The sequence below is a fragment of the Phaethon aethereus genome, assembly GCF_964289735.1.
Source record: "Phaethon aethereus genome assembly, chromosome: 5".
NCBI classification, from domain to species: Eukaryota; Metazoa; Chordata; class Aves; order Phaethontiformes; family Phaethontidae; genus Phaethon; species Phaethon aethereus.
The window spans coordinates 13,595,276-13,620,220 of record NC_138579.1 but is presented as its reverse complement, the minus strand read 5'-3'; the positions used below and the strand labels follow the sequence as shown (position 1 = coordinate 13,620,220).

The 24,945-nt window shown below is 36.7% G+C and overlaps 1 protein-coding gene across 4 annotated transcripts in view; it reads left to right on the top strand.

The window, feature by feature from the left end:
* PPP2R5C (protein phosphatase 2 regulatory subunit B'gamma) overlaps positions 1-24,945 on the top strand; it is an 82,452-nt gene that overhangs the window by 38,797 nt on the left and 18,710 nt on the right. For 3 of the 4 annotated variants that reach the window (XM_082000641.1, XM_082000643.1, XM_082000642.1), the window contains 5 exons: positions 13,609-13,808; positions 20,598-20,708; positions 21,310-21,402; positions 21,501-21,631; positions 24,109-24,168. In XM_082000641.1, the coding sequence (XP_081856767.1) occupies positions 13,609-13,808; positions 20,598-20,708; positions 21,310-21,402; positions 21,501-21,631; positions 24,109-24,168 (595 nt within the window). Of the gene's footprint in view, positions 1-13,608; positions 13,809-20,597; positions 20,709-21,309; positions 21,403-21,500; positions 21,632-24,108; positions 24,169-24,945 lie in introns of those variants that run through there. The other variant, XM_082000644.1, reaches the window with a different exon arrangement.

Sequence of the window (24,945 nt, the reverse complement as noted above, 5' to 3'; positions counted from 1 at the left end):
TGATTGTTGCTGTGAAATACACTTTAAGATTAAAATTCAGTGTCATCTGTTTCTGAGGAAAATTTTTATTTCCATTTCTGTTTAAAGCTTTTAATAATTAAACTTCTGTAAGAGTCAGCTAATTCTCTTCATGTGCTATCAAATAATGTTAGCTACTGAAACTTCATTGTAAACCATGCAGATTAAGTAAACACCAGAAATATTTAATAGATACAGGAATATTTACATCATATGCAGACAAGATGTTCCTCTGGTGGAGATAGCTTTGATGTTCTAACCTTTATGCCAGAGGTAAACACCTTGTACTAGTGACAGCTCATACCCTGGGCTGCATCGAAAGAAGTGTGACCAGCAGGTCGAGGGAGGTTGTTCTCCCCCTCCACTCTGCTCTCATGACACTCCACCTGGAGTAGTATGTTCAGCTCTGGGGCCCCCAACATAAGAAGGACATGGATCTGTTGGAGCAAGTCAAGAGGAGGGCCATGAAGATGATCAGAGAGCTGGAGCACCTCTCCTGTGAAGACAGGCTGAGAGAGTTGGGGTTGTTCAGCCTGGAGAAGAGAAGGCTCCGGGGAGACCTTACTGCAGCCTTCCAGTACCTGCAGAGGGCCTACTAGAAAGCTAGAGAGGAACTTTTTAGCAGGACATGTAGTGATAGGACAAGGGGTAATGGCTTTAAACTGAAAGAGGGTAGATTTAGTTCAGACGTAAGGAAGAAATTCTTCTCTGTGAGGGTGGTGAGGCACTGGAACAGAGAAGTTGTGGATGCCCCATGCCTGGAAGTGTTCAAGGCCAGGTTGGATGGGGCTTTGAGCAACCTGGTCTAGTGGAAGGTGTCCCTGCCCATCGCGGGGGGGGAGTGGAATGAGATGATCTTCAAGGTCCCTTCCAACCCAAAGCATTCTATGATTCTATGAAACTACAGTCTTGTCAGCTTGATAGAGCTGGTGCTTGGCTTCTGCCCACATGCTTGTGTCTCAAATGACAAAACTGAATTAAATGATGCTCTGAGTGTGTGATATTTTAAAGCCCCATCTGCACCTCTTTTAATCAATTCCACTTAATGCACATAGAAATTTTGCAGTACCATTTCTGCTATAACTTGCCAATTAAGTTTTTTTTTTTTTTACAGTGTAGTTAAACTTAGTGGTGGGGTCTGTCTCTGGATTGTTATCAGTAGTGGAAGTGACAGACAGTTTTATGTCAATTTTCATAATTGCTTTTGTTACTGATAATGATCTGAATTTTATTAATATTTAAGTTACACAAAATGGTATGTGAAATGTAAAAAATGTAAACAAGTAAAAAAATTATTCATTTGTGACTCTTCTAGTTGTTTGTATCAGTCTCCTAATTTGAAACCCCTTTTTTTAATTTTGAGGATTTTTATGGAAGGTGTTTAATTGTCATTTTTGGATTAAAACTACCAGTGGTGTGGCTTCACACAGCCTCTAGAACAGGATTCCTATATTGCTTTTCTATTTAAAAAGTGAAAGCATAACAATGTCAGTGGTGTTTCAAAGGTGTCCTATATCAGTTCAAGCCATGTTGGAAAGAAAACTTGAAGAAATTTGATCAAAGCTTGAAATCCCATAAATAGTTGTTATATCTGTTGCTCCTCTTACATCTAATCTTCTATGTAAAGTATCTTAAAATCCAAAAATTGATGCACATGTGTGTTTTTAGGACTGTCTGTTAAAGTTAATTGTATGCTATAAAAACTTCTGTGTTGTTCTTGTCCCAGTAGGAAATTAAGATCTTACTGACCTTTGAATCAGAATAAACACCTCCTCTCTAAAGCAAAAAATGGAGCATATACTTCACTCTGTAACTTTTCTCACTCCTGTTGGAAACTCAGTATTCATTAATGTAGCTTAAGGGATAAAGAATCCGGAAGCTTATTTTTAAAGGGAAGGAATTAAAATAAATTGCTTTCATTGCACATCTAAATCTTCTGTTTAAAAAGAAAATTGTAAATAGAATCATTAATATTTTGGGAAATGTGCTGGGAGGGAGATGTCTGAACACGTCCAGGGCTTCTGGACACGTAGTAGTGGGTCAGTCTTGGATTCATAGCTAATAAAGCCAAGCAGCTTGTTTGTGCCCTGTAAACTTACAGATTTGTTGGAGGCTCCAATTTAAATGCATTAAGAAATTAAATTCTCCACTCTTTCTGCTACATGAGAGGGGTGGAAATTTGGTGCCAATTATCAGCAGAGTGTCAGCTTTTCTGGCAGCTAAGCAACATAACTCTGTTAGGGACACAGTTACTAACAGGTACTGTTTCTGTTCTTACTAGAATTCCTTTGTGAGACTGAAGATTAGTTTGACCAGAGACTGAAGACATCTGTTTGAAGGAAGTGTACATGTTTTTAGGCAAATACAATATGAGGAAAATAGTGTTGGATTGTGCAGGAATGATTTTTGAGCTAAATGAAAAATTAGGCACTTCACGTCTGAGAAAACATGCAGGCATACTATATCTTTAATCTTAAAACATTATTATGTTGAAAGCACATATTTTAGTATGATTTGAAATGGGCTTATTTGGCTTTCTACTAGATGTGAGTCAAAACTGTCCTTGCTGAAAGGTAATTTTTATTTCCTACTCAGGGAACTGCTGGTGATTGCTGTTGGCATCTGAAGTAATTGTTAGCGTTTGACATGGCCAGGATTGGCTGCTAAGCAAGTTACTGACCTAGGTCTAAAATTATTTCTCTTTCCTCTTCCCAAAACATTGTTGCTATTGGGCTCAACCATTTCTTTTACCTGTGTCACATCACACGAGGTGCCTATATTTCACAGGCATATGGGAGTAAGGAAGTGTTGCTCATTCCAAAAAAATGAGGAGAGCTATGCACTGAATTGGAAAGTAAGATTTTTCAGGGAACAAAAAAACCCCCACACAACACCTCCCCCGCCCCACCCCCCCAAAACAAACAAACAAAAAAACCCACCACCCAACTCCTAAACACAACCAAAAACAACCAACCAAAAACACACACACGGACTTACTGCCTATTAAAATGTATCAAGAAATTGTTCTCAAGAAGACCACAAGAAAGTCCTGGTGGTGTTTGGTGATACTTTTGCATATCTTATGACTGCTGGAAGTTCTAATGCTGTATGGCGATTTGGGATGGTTTTAATTGTTGATCAGCCATTCAGGACTTTACTTTGCATCTCAGCTCAGAGTTACTTGCACTGTTAAATCTCTTCCTGTGAATAGACTTTTCAAAAGATTTACCCTATTTACCATCCTATGTCTGATTTTGAAAAGAGGGGAGAATTTAGAAAGCTGATTTGGTGTTGTCATCAAGGAAAGGTTATGGAAGTTTTTAACTTAAATGTTAGCTTCAGACAAGCTGGAAAGTTCATGCACTTGTGCTTCCAGCTTAACCAGAGTTCTTGCATGGGGGCTGGGCATTTGGTTTAGGTTGCATTGAAGTTTGACCATAGAAAACCATGGAGGGGCTTTTCATGCTTCCTAATCGATTGTCATCTCTTTCTAAGCCAACACATGACCCAGCATTCTTCAATTAATTCTTGTGATATTTTTTAATAATTATTCTAAACATCATGATTAAATTCACTTCTTCTATCATTCAGAAGCATCCAGTAGAAAGCAAGCAGTAACCCCCAGGGTTTAGCGTATGTACAGCGAGGGAGGAGACGAAGCAGCAGGCTCATGCGCTCTGGGGAAGTAACCAAGTTATTTTACATTTTGGCAGTTGATTGTTCCTTGAATTATATTTATCACAGACGTGTGACAGCTAACATTGATTGGCAAGTTATTCAGGTTCCTGAGCTGTATCTGACTAGAATTACGGGTTGGTTTGTGGAGTTGAGGTGTGTTTGAGGAAACAGCACTTCTGCTTATAGCAGATAGTTAGGCTTGATTAGCTGATACTTATTTCAACCAAGCATCCAAAGTGGCAGAGCTTATTCAGTGGTTCATGGGTTTCTTCAATTTACTTAAGATAAATTTTCTTCTGAATTACACCATGCACTTGAATTATGTTCTGTGATGTAACTGAAGGCTGGTCTCACCACAGCAGTGCTTCATTTTTTCAGAGAGGCTGTTATATATATTTAAAAACAATTTTACAGGTTTCAAGTGCAGCTGAAGATGTTGCATAGTAAGTTTGTTTTTACACTGTGAGAATAGATTCAAGTACACTGTAGCGGCTAGAAAATTGAGGATTTTTCTCTTGGGTATCTAGTAAGCGCTTTGTGCTTAAAAATGAGTTTTGCTGTCATATTAACTGTATGTATGCCAAAAAGCTCTACTGAGAATTCTTTATCTGTTTGGTTTCTCTCTTCCCTTGTTAAGACAGTTTTTTCTTCTGTTGTCTATTTGATTATCCTCCCTGTCATTTTTTTCCCCAAATTTTCTGGTGGAATTTTATTTCATTAGCTCAAGCGCATTTCAGCTTGTTTCACTTGTCATTTCCTGTATAAGCATTCATGTTTTCCTCTTTATGGTACATTGCCTTTAAAGTATTTATATAGTTACCACTTTTACTCTTCACTTCCTTTTTTAAACATTTTCATATAATATAGTCCAAACATTCTTATTTCTCTTAAATATTATTGCAAATATTCTCAAGGTTTTTCATAATTTCAGACGGCTTCTAAGAAAATAGTTGACTTCTGATAAAACTCTTTGTAAAGCAGGAGCTTACATGCAGGGTGGTTTTGGTCCACTTTTGAAAAAATCATTAGATAATTAAGTGCACAGATTATTCACTGTTGATCGACTTTTATTGTCAGTAAACTTACGATGTACACCTGGAAATAGGTTATTGGAAATAATTTCAGTGCCTCAAGTTTAGTATGTAAGAATTATGCCAAATAGTACAAAATGACAGCAGCCTTTTTTTTTCTACTTCACTATCAGTCAGTCCTTAAAACCTCTCATCTTAAATCTTTGACAGTTAAATGTCATTACTTGGTTTCTCTATCCTCAAAACCACAATGTAATCTTGTAGTTGAGAGAGCTGCCACCAGCCATAGCCTTCAGCGCTGGATTCCCCAACGACTGCATCCTTCAGAGGGGATTAGTGTTGTGAAGCACCTGTTTTGAGCTTCACTCCAGGACTGACAAAACATGTGCTTCTCTTTCCTTTTCAGGCTGTCTTAAACTGTGAGTGTTTTTTTGGATGGTGGCTTTTTTTCCCTGTTTAATTAGTTTGATAATGGCTTCTTGATTCTAACAGCTCCCCCCTCCCCAATGGAATAATATATTGCTTTAAAAGTCTCATAATCCAATGAAAAGCTGCTCATTTGGATGAAAATTTAGCCAAGATACTTCTTTATGTAGAAACCTAAAATGTTAAATGTTGTGTACCTTTTTACTTACTGAATTCCAACATCTTGCTTCTGCCTCACCCCACCCCAGTTCTGTCATGATTAAGACTGTTCCATCCACAAGATGTCATAAGGGAAATAACTTTTTTTAATCGTAAGTGGAGTTATGGCTAGGTCTAGACTGCAGATCAGCATAGAAGCAATATCAGTGTTCTTGCTTTATTGAAGATATAAAGCTTGAATGTTCACTATCAACCAGGACTTGTTTGCTGGAATAAAACTTATTTAAATAGTACCTGAATGTCCAAAGATTTGAACTAGTTGCCAGTAAAGTAAAATGCAGCTTGCTTTTGAATTTTAGGTAGAAAATGTGCCGTGTATATATGACTTTAAGCATTGTTTTTAAACCTTATTTCTGATCATCATATAGGGAAGTAGTTCACATATTTTGGGTGCGAGTCTTTTTCAGGTGCGTTACCAAATGTGAAACAGCAGCAATTAGGATCAGTGCGGTTTCTCCAACTGCAGGGAAATGAAAAGCAGATTTTATTTCCAATTGTAAGTTTCTGTTATCTGAAGAACCGCCAGAAGGTATTTCTGGCAGCAGCTCAGTTCCTTGAAAGCAAAGGAGTGGACATAGCATGTAAATACAGCTGGTTCTTATTTCCACCCTCTCCTGAATGCCTGGACTGCTACCAAGGGTCACTCTGGAAGCTTCAGTCCGCTGTCCAAGTACTGCTTGAGATTGGGAACTTCCCTTGTGCACCCACCTACCATTCTCAGCTCACCTGGCCTTGAACAAAATGGCTGTACTGTGATAATAGCTGGTTGGAATAGTAATTGTTTTCTTACCTATAAAATAATTTTAATTACTGATCAGGAGTTGTTTGGAAATCGTGAGCTCTATTGTTGTAGATCAGACTGAAAGTCCATCTAATCTTCAGTATCCTGTTTCTGATAGGAAATGTGTTAGGCATTTCAGAACTACTCTGTAGCAATGTTTACAGGTATAATACATGGTAGTTAGAGATGGACCTTAAACTTACAGCTCAGTTCTTTTGGAGTAAGCCTGCATTCTTTTATGACACTTTACATTGCTTACATGTGCATCCCTTTATCTTCAAGAGTGAGGTAAAGAGTGGAAGTTTGTTCCTCTTCTATGCCACTTAAGATGTTTATGTATTATGCTCTCTTGAGTCTAATACAAGTACTTTCTTTTTCCATGAGTGTTCCTGTGGCTTTGGACGCTGTGGTCATTTTTCTTGTTTTAAGCATTTCTTTTGGCAAGGAAATGCTTCTACAGGATCAGTAATGTTCCAAATAAAACAATATAAACAGTATGTTTTACGTATTTTCTAGTCCAATGTATGCATACAACAATATCTAGCCTACTTTGAGTTATCTGTAGCCAAACTCCCACTCCCAGGGTTGCTAGTTATAGTATAAAATATGTTGCATATTGTATATAATTATAGTACTTGCTTGTATTCCTTGAGTTTATTTTTAAGTGCTGCTAGAAGTAATAACTTTTTAATTAAACTTTTCCATGCAGGAATTGGAAGATTTCTTCCCTGTGCCACCCCCTTGTTTCCAGTATCACATATTAGGGTAGAATACTCTTAACTAGGAGAGTATAATCTCCAAGTAGTATTAATTATTGTCGTCATTATTTCAATAAAATCAGTGAAAACTGTAATGAGTTTGTCAAATAATAGAAATGCAATAAAAATTAAGTTCTGTAACCCAGAAAAGTGTTCCTTGCTTTGGATTAGGTTAATAATTTCACCATTTCACATGGAGGTAAATATTTTAAAAGGAATTTTATCAAATGTTAGACAAGCTTTTGTAATATTCTTTCTAGTTTTCTGTGATTGTCTTACGTTCTTCTCTTTAAGGACTTGATCGCTAGTTCTGGAAAAAGTGCTAATTCTGGTAAATCCACGTTTCAACAGATTGTGTCATTTTTCCCTGCTTTGCAGTGCCTCTGCCTTCATGTCTGGCAATTTCCATTTCCCTTACTCAAGATACTGAACTCTGCTTATTCTTTGGAAAAAATGCTGCCATGGTACTGTCAACTGAAATGTGTTAAGAAAACACTGCAAGATGTTGGACTCCTGTTGTTGAAGTACAACTACACAGGGCAAATTACAAAGCTTCACTAAAGCTTTAATGCTGCTTGCTTTTCCAATGGACATGAAGTTTGAAATACACTAATACTTGCTTTTGACCAGCAGAAGGGACCATTTTATCAATATGCTTGATGATACGTTCTGGGTAGCATCCCACTTGACAGTTAAATGTTTTTTTTTCCATATCATTAAAAGCCCTAGCCCTTCAGTAGGTGTGCAGACATGTTTCATAAGTTGTATCATCTACTTGCAAGCCCGAATCGCCTTATACGCTCAGACTTTTGCTCTTAAGACACACACCAGTGTCTTAAGGAAGCAGTTACTTTTAGCATGTGATTTTTAGTTAGTCTTTTTTTTCCACAATTTTGGTTTTGCACGTGCTCCTTCTCTATGTGGTGGTCTGTGTATTCTTTGACTTAAACCTCAGTGAGTGTTGCTGTGTGGAAAAAATCTAGTTGCTTGTTTAAAATGAGAGAAGCTTTTTTACTCTTGTGTGTGTACATAGTCTGATTGGTAGCTATGGGTATCTGATAGTTTTAAAGAAAAAAGAGCTATTTTTCTTTTTATGAAATGGGGGGCTGTCAGCTGAAGAAAACTAGTACCTCCAACTGAGCCTTTATATATGAGCAAGAAAATGCTCATACAGCTGAGATTAATTTTATCTTCTGTATGTGTTTTCTGCAAATTATCAACCATATCTCTTGTTTCCTGCTTTCAAAATTATGTAAGGTAGTGAGTTTTACTGACCACAAATTGTGTTTTGTGGTAGAAATTGTATCAACTGTTCTTACTGTCAGGATACAACCTAGAATCTTTGGAACTGAAATAAAGCTAAAAGTTTAATCTGTTGTCGAAAACAGCTGTTTTGTGTGACATCTCTGGGTCACCTACTTACCCTGCCTTACCTTTTGTCCTTCATTCAGCAACTATTAAATTACACAGTTGTCACAGAAAAATGGGATTCTGTGAAAAAGATGGGGAATGGATCAATCATCAATGCCCAGTGGTGACACAATTACAATACAAAGTGAAAAATCCAATTTTTAGCTTTGGAGGAACATGTTATCCAGGAAAATGTTATCCAGAGAACAGTGTTACCTACAGTCCTACAATGCAAAAATATTAATGTATCATAGAATATTGAACATGTGCAGGCACTTAAAAACTGAACTTCAGTGTTTTCTGGTTTATGTTTACTTTTTATTTTTAATTTTCTTAAACCAGGCAAAATTTGTTTTAATATGAAGGCAGGAAAAAAGCTTTATTTGTTAGAATATAACTGTGTTTTCATTTCTTCAGCTATGCTGTACCTTTAAAAAAAAAAAAAAAGGTGGTTTCTCGGGGTGCTGTAGTCTTGCGATAGCTCCTGGATGCAGACTGATGCCACCTCCTGGCTGAGAAGCCAGCAAGGACAGAGGGAGGATGGTTGCCAGTGTGACCAGTTCATTTGCAGTGAGCTCATTTACCTTTAACTCCCAGTGAGAACGGCTGAAGACATACATGAAACTTCCAAGGACTCGGTTTTCATACAAAGTCGTTGACCACTTAAATTTTAGATTTTACAGCCAATCATTTGTGTTCTGCTAAGGCAGTCGGTAGCTGTTACCTGGTCTTGCCCTGGCTGTTTCAAACAGAGGGACTGGAAGTGCTGCCCTTCAGAGTGAGATACTGGTATAGTTAGTCTGCTAATAAAAGCACAGCTGGTACCAGTTACACAGTGGAAAGACACCTATTTTACTCATCAGCAAGTTTATGTGGCAAGGCCACAGTCTAAGATGATGTTGGTGATTTTAAACTGGATAGCTACTTCTGTATCAGTACTGTTAAAAGTAGAAGGGGTAGAGCTTGCATCTCAGTAGGTTGTTAGAGTTCATCTAACAGTTATCCTGGGACTGGAAGGAAAGAAGCTCTGAAAAACTTGAACACGACAAAAAGATCCCTCAGGCCCAGAGGCTTACTTTGGTATCATACTACCTACTTTCTTTTGATACTTTTTCTAGTGTATTTTTCTATCCTACAAAAAGGACAGTAGGATAAATAATGCAGATTTAAGCATAAAATATGCCATTACAATATTTGTGTAACTCTGTGTCAAGAATTGCTAGAGATCCAATGCAAACGTAAGGCTGAAATCTTTGTGATTGTGAAAAACTATGCTCCTGTTCCAGTAGAAAACCAGAAATAGTAATCATTTAAAGTATGATTACTGATAGGAATAAGTGTTTGGACTGAATAGAGTCTTGAGATTATACTAGTGCCACTGTTTAGAAACAAATTCTGTGAAAATTATGTTAATAGTGGCTAGCAAATGGGGGGGTATATATTTTTTTCCCCATTTTTATTGGGGGTGCTGGTTTGTTTGGGTGTTGGTTTTTTAGAACATGTTGCTCAGTGAATAGCTCCAAATGTCAGTTTTGGAATAATTGTAGGGAGTAGCTTCTGAATAACCATGGCCTTCCCATGGTCGCTGGGGAATGGAGGACCACAGTTGCTCAATTATGGAAACTTTGACCTGAGAGCACTCTCTTCAAATATGACTGTTAACTTCAGCAATTGGAAATTGGGTGTTATCACTTAATTGAAGTGGAAGGTAATGTAGAAGTCGCCATGCAGTTAACTGAAAGAACGTAGTCGGATAGTCCCTGGCATGTGGCTGAGGATAAATGATTTCTTGGAGTGTCTTGGAGTTGCTCTGCAGGATTGCATTTGTTCTCTGCGCAAAAATTACAGCCTACTCAAGCTTCTTGACCACCTTCTATTTTCTAACATACTGAAATCATCCTTTCAAACCATAAAAGTAGGGATGATCTTTATTTCATGGCAAGTACTCCATACAAGGGCCACAAGGGATTTGAGGTCTGGACACTTGAAAGCTGTTGATGAACACTCCTAAAGGGCAAAAAAAACCCCAAACAAACAAAACACAGTTCCTTAGCAATATGTGAGGTTCTCAGTTTGTATAAAGAACATATCCGCTAGAATAACAAGGATGACTGAGGTACTTAAAATGGTTAAGCCACTTCAGAATAAATGGAAAGGGAGGTGGCTTGCCTTGTGAGGGTGTTTCGTGACCCTTTTAGTTGTCAGTCTTTAACTTCCAAGATTAGTAGTAATTACAGCTTTAATGCTTCCTCTCCTTTCAGGTTAGTGTACTGTAAATCACTGTAATTGTATGTCCATTACTTGTATGATTATAGTCTATTTAGGCTTTGGATTTTGTGGAGTATACATTCATAGCACAGTATCCCTAAGCGAAATTGTGGTCTTAGGCTTCAGGTTGAACCACTTTCCATTTTACAGTTAATTGGGAAAAGGTAACCATTCCAACCACTTTGTACATCTGAGACTTTTTACATTTGGGTCATAAGTTTGGCTGGCTTTCAGTATGCAAACTACTTGATTAAATACTCTTTTTCCAGGAGAAATTGTGCATTGCTATAGTTTTTAATCCAAATAGATGAAAGCATGTGTATTCAGATACAAACTTTGTGTGGCTTAAAGTATCTTCAATTTGTTCACAACACTGGACAGGAATTTTGGTTTATTTGTCAGAAAGTTGTTGCTCTGTTTAGGGACACCTGTCATTTAACACCTTCTTTCTAGTTCTTGAAGTCTTCACTGTCCCAGGTGTCTTAGTGACACTGAAGTCTGGTAATGATTTTTTTCATGTACACTACTTTTTTTTATTCTGTATGTTCTTCAGGGCTATTACTTTCAATCTTCAGAGCAATTCAGTATACATAACTTAAAAAAAAAATTGCCAGGTTTATTATAACAAAAGTACTTTTGAAAGCAACTTCTCTTGCAGAGGGAGGAGCTACTCCAGCTTCTTTTATCTTAAGGAGAAATTTGTCAGGCACTTAAAGGAGAGCAACTCATTGTATTTAACTAATCAACTGGACTGTACATATGTCAGACATTAAGCTTAGCAGATTGTACATGCATGTGTTAGGTTGTATGTGCTTATATTCAGTAGTACCACTTGAAAGACTTTGATGGTATTGAAGGCTCTTGCTGCTTGTGTTTAAGAGAATTTTAGCATTCGGTGATACTCTAAGGAAAAAGAAAAGTCATCAACTGGAAGAAGTGGGAGTAAACTGCAGAAATATTTGCAAAGCCAATCGTGTCTTACTCTGTTTTTTAACATGCTTTTAATGTCTTAGCAGTTCATATCTAACAATACAAAATATTATGCAGAAGCATAAATGTATTATGGTGTAAATTTATGCAGACTTTCTGTGGTGTGTTCACATTTCTTGCCTTAAGCTTAGTGCTGAAGTCATGTGGCCATTTTAACTGGACATTAATTTCTGTTGCTGTCAAAATATGGTACTGCTTGCTTTATCTCTGGACAATTACTCTGGTGTTTCCTAAGTATTGAATGTTAAGGTCCTGATCCTGAAAGCTTTTGCTGTGTATAATGATCTGTAATTTCACATGCACTAGTCATCTTAACTGCTCATGGGATTACTTAAGCGAAAAATATAGCACATGCGGAATTTTGTGGCATCAAGGCTAAAGCTCTGTAGGATTTAAAAGGCATAACTTCTGTTCTGTAACTGTTGAAATGTTAGCCAGAGGAAGCATTTTAATTTGTCAACATAGGAATGTTTATAAACAGCAGTCTAGTGTTAGTTCTTTCATAACAGTAACCTAAACTTCTACATCTATATTTGGACTCTGTGATTTAGGCCTGCTTCAGTTGCAAGTCCTAATTGATCGGTTTATCTCAATGTGAGTGTATATTTAATTTTTTGAAGGTTCATTATTTTGGAAAATACTGATGGCAAAATTAGTGCTGGCTTACTTGCTTATCGATTCTGTGTACAAAGTTTCAACTGCACAATGTAATTTCGCTGTATGTGCAAGTACTAAATAATTAGGGAGGGTCAGCAGGGAGGATTAAGATGTAAAGCACAGGAAGTAAAAATTGGGAGGTAAAGATGTCAGAATTTTTTTATAACCTAGGTATCCTTGTCAAACAATAAAAATACCATGGCACAAAGACTGCATAAGGCAATGCAACCTTTGTCTCAAAAGGTTGTGTCTGTATAACGGTGGTACAGGCTGAATTATATAGAGTGTTATGGGAAGAGTACAAATAGTCTCTTTTTTTTTTTAATTTGTTATTGAAGTTGAGGGAGTCTGGCCTCAGGATATCTGAAGCCTGTGAAATATTTTTGATAGGTATGACAGAAGAGAGAAATCAACATACTTTCTTATCAGCTGCATGTGAGTGACGATTAAACAATGAGTAAATGTTAAACAAGGTCTCAATTTGTTTTAAAACTTACTGTTAATTTTTTTCATAACATATTCATCTTGCTGATTAAGTATAGTCTTTTCTAGAAGTCCAGTGTTGTTTAATTTTGCAGTACTGACCACAGTTAACCAGATAGATTCCTGAAAGTGCTTAAATAGATTGATGATGCAAGTCTAACTCTTGTACATGTGAAAGAAACATTCAATATAGTTTTACAAATTGACCAAATAGTGCAAGATCTAAGCGTGTTACTCCAGTTTCATTAGCACAAGAAACATTCAAAGAAGTTTAAAAAGATCTTGAATAGTTGTTCTGTGCATAGATGTGGTTACTGCAGCCTGTTGTGTCGTAGGAGGCACTTGATATAAAAAATGGACTTTGTGAGGTGGCAGCTCCCAGGTTTAAAAAGTGGCTCTGTCTTAAATCTAATGCTGAAACTGAAGATCCACCCATTTATTTCTAATGTTAAAAACAGAGTATTTCTGAAAACGTGGTATGATATTCTTTACACAAACGGAGCTGTTTGGGGAATTCCTTGAGGCGTTTTTTCAAGTATGTATTTTTTCCATGCAGCATTGTGCTGGGTTGACCCTGGCTGGATGCCAGATGCCCACCAAAGCTGCTCTATCACTCAGCTGGACAGGGGAGGGAAAATATATTATATCTCTTTCTGGCAAAGGCAAGTATGCGTCACTGTTGCGACTTTGTTAAATTATCCTGTCATGTACAGTGTATTTTACTGGGATTCATACTCTAGACCGTAATATTCCTGAAAGTTGTTTGAAGATAAGAAAGTTTTGCTTGTGGTCTTAACCACTGCTATGCCTGTGTCTTGGGAAGTAAAAATGGGGAGAAGAGTAAAGTCTACTACAATATAATTTATAACCAATTATTTTCACTTTTCAGATGTTCCTCCTGCTGATCAAGAAAAACTTTTTATCCAGAAGTTACGACAATGTTGTGTACTTTTTGACTTTGTTTCTGATCCACTAAGTGACCTGAAGTGGAAAGAAGTAAAACGAGCAGCTTTAAGTGAAATGGTAGAATATATCACACACAATCGCAATGTGATTACAGAACCTATTTACCCTGAAGTAGTACATATGGTAAGTGATTTAACAGTAAGGATTATTTTGAGGTTTTTTGCTTCTTCAGCTCTATTGATTTATCTTAAGAAATCTTAATGAAATCTTCAAAAAAGAACTACATTTGCACATCTGCTAAATGGTAATATAACAGTGCTTTTAAATCCCATTGCCAATGTTGATTCCTCTTCTTTTTAAAATAGAAACTAGGCATGTGTATGAAGCAGGGATGTATATGAAGCAGAAGTAAATGATGGTTGAAGTTGGTAAAAATGAAATCTTGTATTTAAAAGAAACCAAAGGGTTGCTTTTTTCCCCACAAATATTCTTTGGCATAGGTGTTTATAAATATAGGAAGGAAAGTTAAATACCTCTAGCTGTTAAAAAAACATGTAGATTGCAAAACTGTAAATTAAAAAAAAATATTAGAAGATTAGAATTAAGATCACCTGTGCAAGTTTGACACTTAATCTTATGTAATCCCATTCAGTACTAGCAATTGATTTTTGTTCTGTATTCAGAGGTGAAAATGAGAGTCAGACATTATTTAGTACACAGCATGGCAGATGAGGGTTCTGCTGGAACAAGCTATGTGAACCATTCAGACCTGCATTGTTTCTGCCTTCTCACTATCCAGATCCTACCCAGCTACACCTGGTTTATTTTTCTCTCACACTTAAGTCCACTCCAGAGGAGGAGGCCATGAAACTACAGGAGAGTCTTTCAGCTCTTACTGTGGTGACCAGTGCCTGGAGTAGCAGTTGGGTTGAGGTCTGTAGCTGTTGTCTGCAATACACAGAGAACAGAAAGCATCTTTTGAAATTCCTGACTACTAAGCCTGCAAGAAACTCTTGACTCTGTGTGACTTGATGGTTTTTCCCAAGACTTTATAGCTTGAGGTGAATTTTCAGGGGGTGAGAAAACAGTGCATCTTCAACATAAATATGAACTTAGTCAAATTTTGAGGTCCTCCTACAAATCGGAGACTTTGAAGCTTCTTCAAAGATTCTAATGATGTATAGTATGAAAGATGCTCCTTATTCTGAAGATAACTTGTTATCTAAATCAGCTATAAGTGTTTACTGATACAGAAGTTATTTTCATGAGAACTTCTGAGTATATGAGGATTACGTGTAACGCTGGATGTCAAACATGTACACAAAGCATTGAGGATGCTTAATTGAGGAGATGTGGGATCATGGCTTTTCCCGTGTCTTGATAGCTTATTTCTGTCTTTTTTGCTGATTGATTGATTGTTTTGGAATACTTGACATTGATGAAAAGGGAGTTATGAAAGAGAAAGAGCTTGCTGAGACTTCACTGAGGTAGAATGGAGTTCATCATGAGTTCTTGAATATCTAGATCAGACATTAGTGTTTGCTCTGTGTAGAAGTCCTAACTGCCTGTAATTTCGTAACTTTTGCCTTATGTGCCTGCATTATCTTCCTCCATCACACCGTTATGGCCAGAATACATTTGGCTGAGGAGAATTTTTTTTTTTTGCTTTCAGACGCTACTGGTAAAGTCTGTACTTTGGTCAGTTTAAAAAAATCTTGGCGCAGAATTTGGCTGCTATCTTAATTGCCAGTGTTTTGCTGGGAACACGCAGCATCTATGTGACAGTTCTTTCAGTCAATTTAAAATGCTTTTTATGTGCAAGGTTTTAAAGGGGGCAGGGTTTCCTTGCATGGGACTTAACACTGCAATAGTCACTGTCAGTGAAGGCACCTGGAGTAGTATTTTGTGGTTAAATTCAGGTAGCAATTTTTTTAGGCTGCTTTGATGGAACAATTTTCTTTTGGTCATCTGTTCTGAAACAACTGTTTTCTTCTTGCAATAGTATTATCAGCTTCTTTTTCAGGAACGTATGCCTAGATTGAGGCATACTTTTGCTAAGTTCTAGTAGTAGATTTGAGTTGATTGTGTGGATTTTATGGGAGAATAAATCTAATGTGTTTGCGTGCTCTAAGACTCTTCCAAGAGACATTGGTAAGTTGTGTACTGCTACTGCCACTGAATTGATATGAATAAGGAATAATGTTTTCAGTAAAATTATGAATGATCAAGAAATACTCGGATTTAAGAGTGGTTCCTGGTTTGGAAAGCTTGTGAAATTGGTAGTTGGTGTAGGAATTTGGACTTTACTGTGCCATTGTGTTCACCTTCACCATTTGGAGATTACTCATTTATGTATGAGTATATATAGATATACATGCATATATTATATGTGTGTGTATAATTTTTGTTTTGAACATTAATTCTATCCCAGCTGAAACCAGGACACTTATTTCTGTAGCTCCCAGAGTAATTTCCTTAGTGATGATGAAGTACTTGTTGATGGTAAATTAACATTTTTGTGAAGGACATAGGATAATACTACTTTTTAAAATTGATAATACATAGGAACAGATAGAATTTTATTCAGCAACTGAAGCAGTTTTCACTGCAGCTTTTCATGCATTATGGAGATTAAATTACATACTCTGTTATACCCATAGGAGATTGATTTTTTTGTTTTGTTTTGGGGGTTTTGCAGGTGTGTTTTGGTTTTTGTTTTTTTGGTTTTTTTTACTCTGATCTTTGGTCTAGAATAAGAGATGTTACTTTAAATAGAAGTGTACTACTTGTGGTTCTGTTTAGCTATTAGGATGGCTTTATTCACATGAATATACAAGGCACAGACTTATAGATTATATGGCTTGCTATTCAGAGCTGTTCATGTCAGACTTCACTCAGCAGAAGGGAGGAGAAAATGTGTAATGATATCTCTGAGGCTTACTTGCTTGAAAATAATCTACAGTGTTATGTAAAATGGGCCACCAGAAAAACAGGGTGCATAACTACCATTACAGCAAACATATCTGTAAAGCGGTAAAAATGCAGGTGGTTTGCTTTTCCGTTTTTTGTTCTCCCATCCTCCTAAGCTATGTCCTTTGGAGTCAAGTATTGTCAGTGCTAACAGCACAGAGATAATTTTGGCACACTGGCCCAGTTTTCACAGAGACTCAAATTTCATAAATTAGTGGGGAGCTTGTGGGGTTTTGTTGAGGGCAGGGGGAGCTGGGGAGGAGATGTGTTTGTTTTATGCTATGCTCACTTAGTACTTCTCTGGGAAATAGGTCCTAGAGGAAATTAGGCTTTGCCGCTTGTCTTGTCTGTTTGGTCAAATGACTGAGAAGTTATGAAAAAGGTCAGCTGTTTGACAGAAGGGTAAAGTTCTCACTGATACTAATTCATCATAAATTTGCCTAAATTTCAATGACTTAATAGGCAAGGGAGTTTGAGGTTTGTGCCTTCATGGAGCGATACTGCACCTTGATTTTGTGTTCTGTTAGTTAAGGAAATAAAACACAGAACAAATCAGGCTTCATTGGTTGCATTGCTCATGGAAAAAATTATTCTGTTTTGGGATTTTAACTCTTTCAATTCGATATTCTCAAAAATAAAAAAATATAAAACACTGTACCTAACACCTTACGTGACCTGACTTTTCTTCTTTATAGTGAGAGCTTAAGACTTTCTCATCTAGAAAAGGCTGATTATTCTTCCATTTGCTTAACAACCTTAGCAAGTTTTAAATGTCAAGTCTAGTCTTCCTGAGTTTGTTTTCTCGGAAGACCATTGATTATTGTAAATTTTCACCGTACTTCTTTAAACAAGGGTTGGAGGTTCTTAGTTGCTTGATGTCAATGCTTTTAAAAAGGGGAACATACAGATACTTTAGCTTAACTTCTAATTCTCTAAAATAGTAGTTACTCTGATATGCCAGTTGCGGTCTGTATCAGACCTATGTCTCGGGTGCTGAAATAAAGGAATATTCTGAGGAAAAATAGAGCATCAGGATGACTTTTGCTTCATGGGAATATGATGCAAGTCTTGCAGATTTAGCTGATGCAGTTTGATACTGCCTCCCACTGTCTGCTGTGCCATTTGTCAGATGTGAGATGGCAGGACAGCACATACATATGCTCCTTAGCCCTGCCAGTTAATAGGTAATTCACAGCATTATTTTAAACTGAATGGAGGTGTTAAGAAGTCAGAATGTGAAGAGGGAAACATGGCATTCTGTTGCTTTTCCCAAAATCCCACCAAAGAGCGGTGGAATGCATTCCTCTGCAAAGCATCTTTAAACTGAGACAGCTTAATCTTTCAGAGCTTTTGAGTAATCTTCAAATGATCAGCAAGAAAGCTTTGATGCTATTAAAAAAAAAAGGCACAAAAAACCCAAACAAACAAACAAAACCTTACTAAAATCTGAGAAAAGAATAAAAATGTGTGTATGGCACATGCGATTATTATCTGCGATGGAATTTGAACATAATGAAGACTGAAATTGTGGCATAAAGAATAGATTTTAAAATGTGATACTGGAATAGACCTTGCATTTTGCATAGCTATATTATCAGTAAACTCAAACTCAGAGGGTTTAGGGGTTTTTTCCTTAAATTGAGCTGTATTATACACTTGTTGAAAACATAGAAACCTTTCAGCTGATGAAATAAAATAGGACATTCAGTACAGTGCGAGTTCTAATGGAGTATTTTTTTATTCCCCCCCCACCCTGGCTGGTCCTGGAGATGCCCTGTGCTGGCATGTTTGCTGAGCCAAGTATTGGTTTTCTTGAAAAGGCTCTGTAAATGTTTCTGCTGCTCTTGGTGATGTAGCCTCTTGCAAAGAATTTTCTTTTTCTGGGCAAATCACCTTCTCTGCCCTCTTTGTCTCTTACTTTGCCAGGCTTAGGAAATGGATTTTCCCCTACTTACTTGCAAAAAGACACCTCCAATCTGTTACAGCAATAGAATATCTATAACAATGTATAGGTTAACTCTTACCAGTACTTGTGGTACATACTTACGACAGTATATATATGCCTTATGCTGAAGCTCCATGCAGCCAGCTGCAGCTGATTTCATTAATGAGTTTTGTGCAGGATGTAGCACTCCATTCAGCATAGCCACCATTCCCATTGTGAGCAAATGCTTCCCAAAATTTCCTTTAAAATATCTTAGTATTTTTATAAAGCACAAAATGATCTATGCATTTGATAGCAGAATTTACTTTAGTGCTGTGAGAAGGAATAGACTTGAAGAGAATTTCTTTATGGAGCCTAATGTACTCAGTGGTTCTGAAGGGCTAGGGCAGTACACCACTATGTTTTTATTTTGGTGGTTGTCTCATTGTTTCTGCAATGTGTTCAAGCTGCTGAGAGACTGAGGCATTTGTTTCAAAGGATCATTTTGAAGTAGTGGAGGCAGTTTGGGACCATATACTGATTTGAATTGATTTTTTTTTTCTGTACAAAAATAAATTTAGACAGCTTGGTACTGGTTTTATAATGAGTAAACAACAAAGCAGAACAGGAAAGTCTCTTGGGTACACTTAGGTGGCTAAGTAGATTACGTTTTTCTACTTGCTCAGCAATTTGGTTGTCTCCTACCAATGTCTGCCCACCTAATACTCTAGATTACAAGTGGAATTGAGGAATTAGCCTCTTTTCAGTACTGACAGCCATAGCTGTCTTGCATAAACAGATAAAGGCTGTCTCAGGTTTTCTTACTGGCACACGCAGAAACCCGTTCCCTCCAAGTTGCTCCGTACAATTTTAATCATTAACTCTTCAGGGTGTGAGAACAACCATTTGAATCACTGTCTAGTTGTTCCTTTCTTATCCACAAAGAAGCCAGCTGGTTTTGCTAGCTGTCACTACAGGTGGAAGATTTAGGATACTGCAGACCTTTTAAATCTTTGGACCATTCTAGGTAAGGTTACTCTTGAGAATGCATGCTAAATTTATCCCAAAAATCAGGTAAGACTGCCAACAAATGTGTTTTACTTTGCATTTGTGATTATATGTATTGTATAAATTTATATAAATGTGATTATTTCTGATTATGTATTTTTATGTTTTAAAAAATCAAGCTACATGCATTTAGTGATGAGGTGGTTTTTCCTAGAACAGGACCTCATAGAAGAGTTTTCTGTCCATATGACAGGGAATTTTTTTTTTCTTTATTAGGTAATTTAAAGCTCTCCTCATGTTAAAGAGGTTTCTGAAGGTACTGCTTTCATTCATACATAGTATGAATGTGTGTCTGGACAGGCACTTGGAAACACAAAAATAATTTATCTGTATATTTATCAATGACTTTAAAAGCAATTAATCTTTGTAGTTTGCTCCACTTCCATGAGGATGCTAAATGGTTTTCAGGGGTTAGAGAATTCAGATGAAGTTAAAGGATTAGGATGTGCATTTCACACTCATCAATGCACCTGTGATGGCAGGTAGATGGACAAGGTTTAAGAGAAATACCACTGAGAGAGGGAGGGAGGAATTTGGTTTTAAAGTGTTTCAAAGTGGTGTGAAATGAAACTGATAATATTTTAGAGAGAACAGTTGCAGGTAGTCTTTGTTTTGGATCTCTGACTCTGACTTCCACTTTTGCAGGTTGTTGCAAGGTCTTCTAAAGTGTATATATATAAAAAATGTTTGTGTAAACATTTTACATACATTTGCTTGGGCTTTAAAAATATGTGTGTAAAGATATCAGAGCAATATAAACATTATAAAACATGTCCTGACAGTAGGTTTGTGTTAAAAGAGTACTGCATGGAAAAGTGTTCTCCAAGTTAGGAATCTTTAAAGAAGAATGAGTGTACCTCATTGTTTAAACTACTGGGTTATATAGTGTGTAATTTTGCAAATATTAATTAAAATAGTTCATTTTAAGAATTCTCAGTCAAAACCATCTTCAAAGTCTTTTTTTCTTCGTTCACTTGTTTCAAAGTTCTTAAAGGCACATGTGTTTTCAGTTTGCAGTTAATATGTTTCGAACGTTACCACCATCTTCCAATCCAACGGGAGCAGAATTTGATCCAGAGGAAGATGAACCAACCTTAGAAGCTGCATGGCCTCATCTACAGGTATTGAATGAAGACTAGGATGTCATAGTCTAACAGAATTTTGACATTAAAGTCATCGTTTATTGACTCAAAATTGTTTGGGTTATGTGTTATATCTCAAGTAAATTATATTTCTCTGTAATATTTTAAAATATTTCTTGAATTTAAATTTATAATACTTTTTTAAAAATTCAGTGTATTTATAGGTTAAAGGCTCTTTGTTTTTTGCAGTACAGATGTAACTGCTGTGGTTTTAAATGAGCTTCCATTTGTCACTGTAAAAGCTTTGATCTGACTCTGGCACAGCTCTAGCTTTCAGAGTTACTGTAACAAAGGAGAACAGAATTTTTCAAAACATACTTCTGGGCATGATGAATATTAGATTACTGTATGTCATTTCAGTAAAATCTAGTGATGGAGCTCAGCAGAATTTCAATGCAGTTTAAAGAACCTTAAGTTCTTGTACTTTGTCAGGAGCAAAGCTTTTACTTATAAATAAATAGAAATAAAAACATTGTGCAGTTCTGAGCAACTAATTAGTAGCTTTGGTAATGTGCTGCTTATGAAATAGTTCCTTGTTTAAAAGACTAATCGTGGTTTTTGTTGTTTTGTTTTTTTCCAGCTCGTTTATGAATTTTTCTTAAGGTTTTTAGAATCTCCAGATTTTCAACCTAATATAGCTAAGAAATATATTGATCAGAAGTTTGTATTACAGGTGAGGTAAAAAAAAGAATTTTTAACTTCAAGCTCTAAATTACTTTTACAATGCATTAGATTCAAGTAAAGTGCATCTCTTCTTTTCCCTCTTTGCAGCTTTTAGAGCTCTTTGACAGCGAAGATCCTCGTGAAAGAGATTTTCTTAAAACAACTCTTCACAGAATATATGGGAAATTCTTAGGCCTAAGAGCTTACATCCGGAAACAAATTAATAATATATTTTATAGGTATGTCAGTATCTTTGTATCATGGTGCATGTGATCAGGTACACAACTAAAAATACTCCAAGATACTGCTAGCAATTTTTTACATTCTTAGTAAGTTTATACCTAATATTGCTATGTCTAACAATAATTAATACTAGTCTAGGAGAGTTAAATTAGGGTAGTCTGGCACACAGCATAAATTCGGCAGCTGAAATTTGAGTTAGTATGTGATTCAGTGGGTGGGTTGGTGTATTTATCTGTGAGGCTTTTTTCTTCTTACTGGGTAGTAGTATTACAGTAGTGCCTTAATAAAATGTAGTTCTTCATAATGCAGAAGTTGGGCTTAAATCGAATGACTGGAATTTGCTTAAAGGAACATATTTACTGCCTTTTCTTTCCTCAGAACTGAGGTGTACCATTTAGGGCTTGTGAAATATTTTTTTTTAATTGCCACAGAATGAACTGTAGTATGATCCCCAATACAGAAAAAAAAAAAAAAAGGAAAGATGAAAAATTAATCCCAAGGTCTTTAGAAGTGTGTTTTTACTACCATTATGTCAAGTGTGAATGCAAGATCAGGGTGCCTCTTTTTAGTCTTTCAGTTTTGGTACACTTCTCTTCTCTACAAATAATGATGTTGTGTATCAGTTTTAGACTGCTTCCATCACACTTCCCTTTTTCTCTATCACTGTTGTTTTCATCCCAAAATGAATGTATGATGTTAATAGCAAAGAAAAAGCAAAAAGCTGCCACGTACTCGGTGCCATCTCATGAATGGCACCCAGCAGTACCAGCTGTAGAGGGAGCTTATCTTCCCTGTCTATGGTAACAAGTAAGCCTTTAGCAGAGATACAGAGGGGCTACTTTTTAGTAAGCCTTCACTGTCTTGCAGACAACTGCTCTTGACTGGATGAGTGAAGAGCCAGTATGTCCTATGGAAAAAGTACAGGTGTATCTTTCAAAGAAGGATGTAAACTTAAATTACAGAATGCATGATTTTGTAAAAGATCTGAACCAGATGATACAGCAGCATCACAGTGTATTATAATGCACTTCTGAACAGTGTTTTATTTGCCACTCCCTGCACTTTTCTTGCAGGGATAATGGAAGCCAAGTCATCACAGATGATTCTGGTGCAAGGCTTTTGAAAGACTAAGAAATGTTCTGCTCATTAATCAACTTTGTAATAGCTTGTATAACAATATGTTTTTCAATCTGAAATGTGTGGGAGATTATATAATTTGCACTGTAGAGACTACCTTTCTCTACCAGGTTGTAGGGGGAAAAAAAAGTAAGGGGAAAACCTCACTTAGTTGTATAATATTTAGGAGCTAGAAGTTGAAACATTTTGCATCCAAATGTAAACTAGTGTTCCTGGATATGAGCACCAAGGAGGACAGTTCTTTCCGCTTCTGTCTTGAATTAGTGGATTGTGCACGATAAGCTCTTAAAGTATATGTAGAGTTTTTCAAAATATTTCCTTTTCTCATACTTTTTCCTGCAAGTTGTCAGTTTGTTGCTGTGTTTACCTAAGAAATGTGTGGTCTTTTTTTGTCTTTTAGTCATTGACCAGAACTGCATTAATTCTGTACCAATAGTGCATTAATCTTGGAGTTTTTTCTAATGTAATTTTTTTTTAATTATTAAACCTTTATGTTCATGTTAATTCAGTCCAAAGCTTTTCATATGATTGTTTTCAGTTTTGCTTGGAATTGTTGTCCTGGAATGTATGGAAAGGGTCTTTAAGGAGAAAACACAGTCACATCAAATATTCAGAATTAAAAGTAGCTGTTAATATGTCAGTCTATGACAAATTTTCAAATTAAAATTATTTTCTCATGAGTGGAATTATTTTCTCATAAGTGTAAGTTTTTATAACTATTTGCAAAATACCTGAAGTTGTGCATAGAACTTTCTCAATAAATTTACAATTAGGCGATTGAGAAGAAGGGTGGAAAGGTGGTTGCCTAGTAAATTACAGTGGTCTATCAAAAGAAAACTTGGAAAAATTCGACGACTTCTGTTTATTACAGAGCCTTTTGTATGCACAGAAGTTTATAATGCCAACAAGCTTTTTAGATCCATAAGTAATAACTGCTTGAACATCTTGTTCTTGCATGTGCTATAGAAGGTTGAGTCATGGCGTTTGATTATGCTAGATGCTCTTGTGTTATTTTAATATTTAAAGCATTGTTTGCTGTGTTCAGTTTCACATTGTTAAAATGGCATAGAATATGATTATTGGAAAAAGCTCAAGTGCATGCTGCTTTGTTAAATGTGGGAGAAAAGAGCAAGCAAGTGGGAATGTTGAAAGCAGCTTTATGTGCTGTTGATTTATGTTTCCACCAAGTTTCTTTTCCACTATGTGTTTCTGTTTTGTTTTACTGAGTGACTAAAACCTGGGAGGTCAAGGCTACCTGTAATGTTAGATGGGGATCTTGGTGTTGGATTTGTATCTCTATTCAGTAGTAACTGAGTAAAACTTTTCATTTATTTAGGTTTATTTATGAAACAGAACATCACAATGGCATAGCAGAATTACTGGAAATATTGGGAAGGTAAGTTATAGGTTTTGTTTAATTAAACTCGCTTAGTCTTTAGCAAGTAGACTTTAAAAATCAAGTTGGGGATTGCACATTGCTTTGAGACAAGATTAAAATAGCTTCTTACAAAGCTGTAATGAAGAGAATAAATTTTGTGTAAGATTGTAGAAACACAGGAAAAACTTGAACGCTGTGGCAATGTTTTGGGATGTGACAATTTTTTAAATCTTAATTTTTAAGTCTTATTTTGTAGCTTAGGATCTTTGTAATTAATATTAGGTGTAAAGCAACTACAAATAATGTGTAATTAGCTTGGTTCTGGGGCCCAGGGCTCAGTTCTGGGGCCGGTCTTGTTCAGTATCTTTATCGATGGTCTCGATGAGGGGATCGAGTGTTCCCTCAGTAAGTTTGCAGATGACACCAAGTTGGGTGGGAGTGTTGATCTGCTGGAGGGTAGGAGGGCTCTGCAGAGGGATCTGGACAGGCTGGATCGATGGGCTGAGGTCAACTGTATGAGGTTTAATAAGGCCAAGTGCCGGGTCCTGCACTTCGGCCACAACAACCCCATGCAATGCTAAAGGCTTGGGGTGGAGTGGCTGGAGAGCTGCCCGGTGGAAAGGGACCTGAGGGTGCTGGTTGACAGCAGGCTGAATATGAGCTGGCAGTGTGCCTAGGTGGCGAACAGCATCCTGGCCTGTATCAGAACTAGTGTGGCCAGCAGAAATAGGGAAGTGATCGTGCCCCTGTACTCGGCACTGGTGAGGCCGCACCTTGAATCCTGTGTTCAGTTTT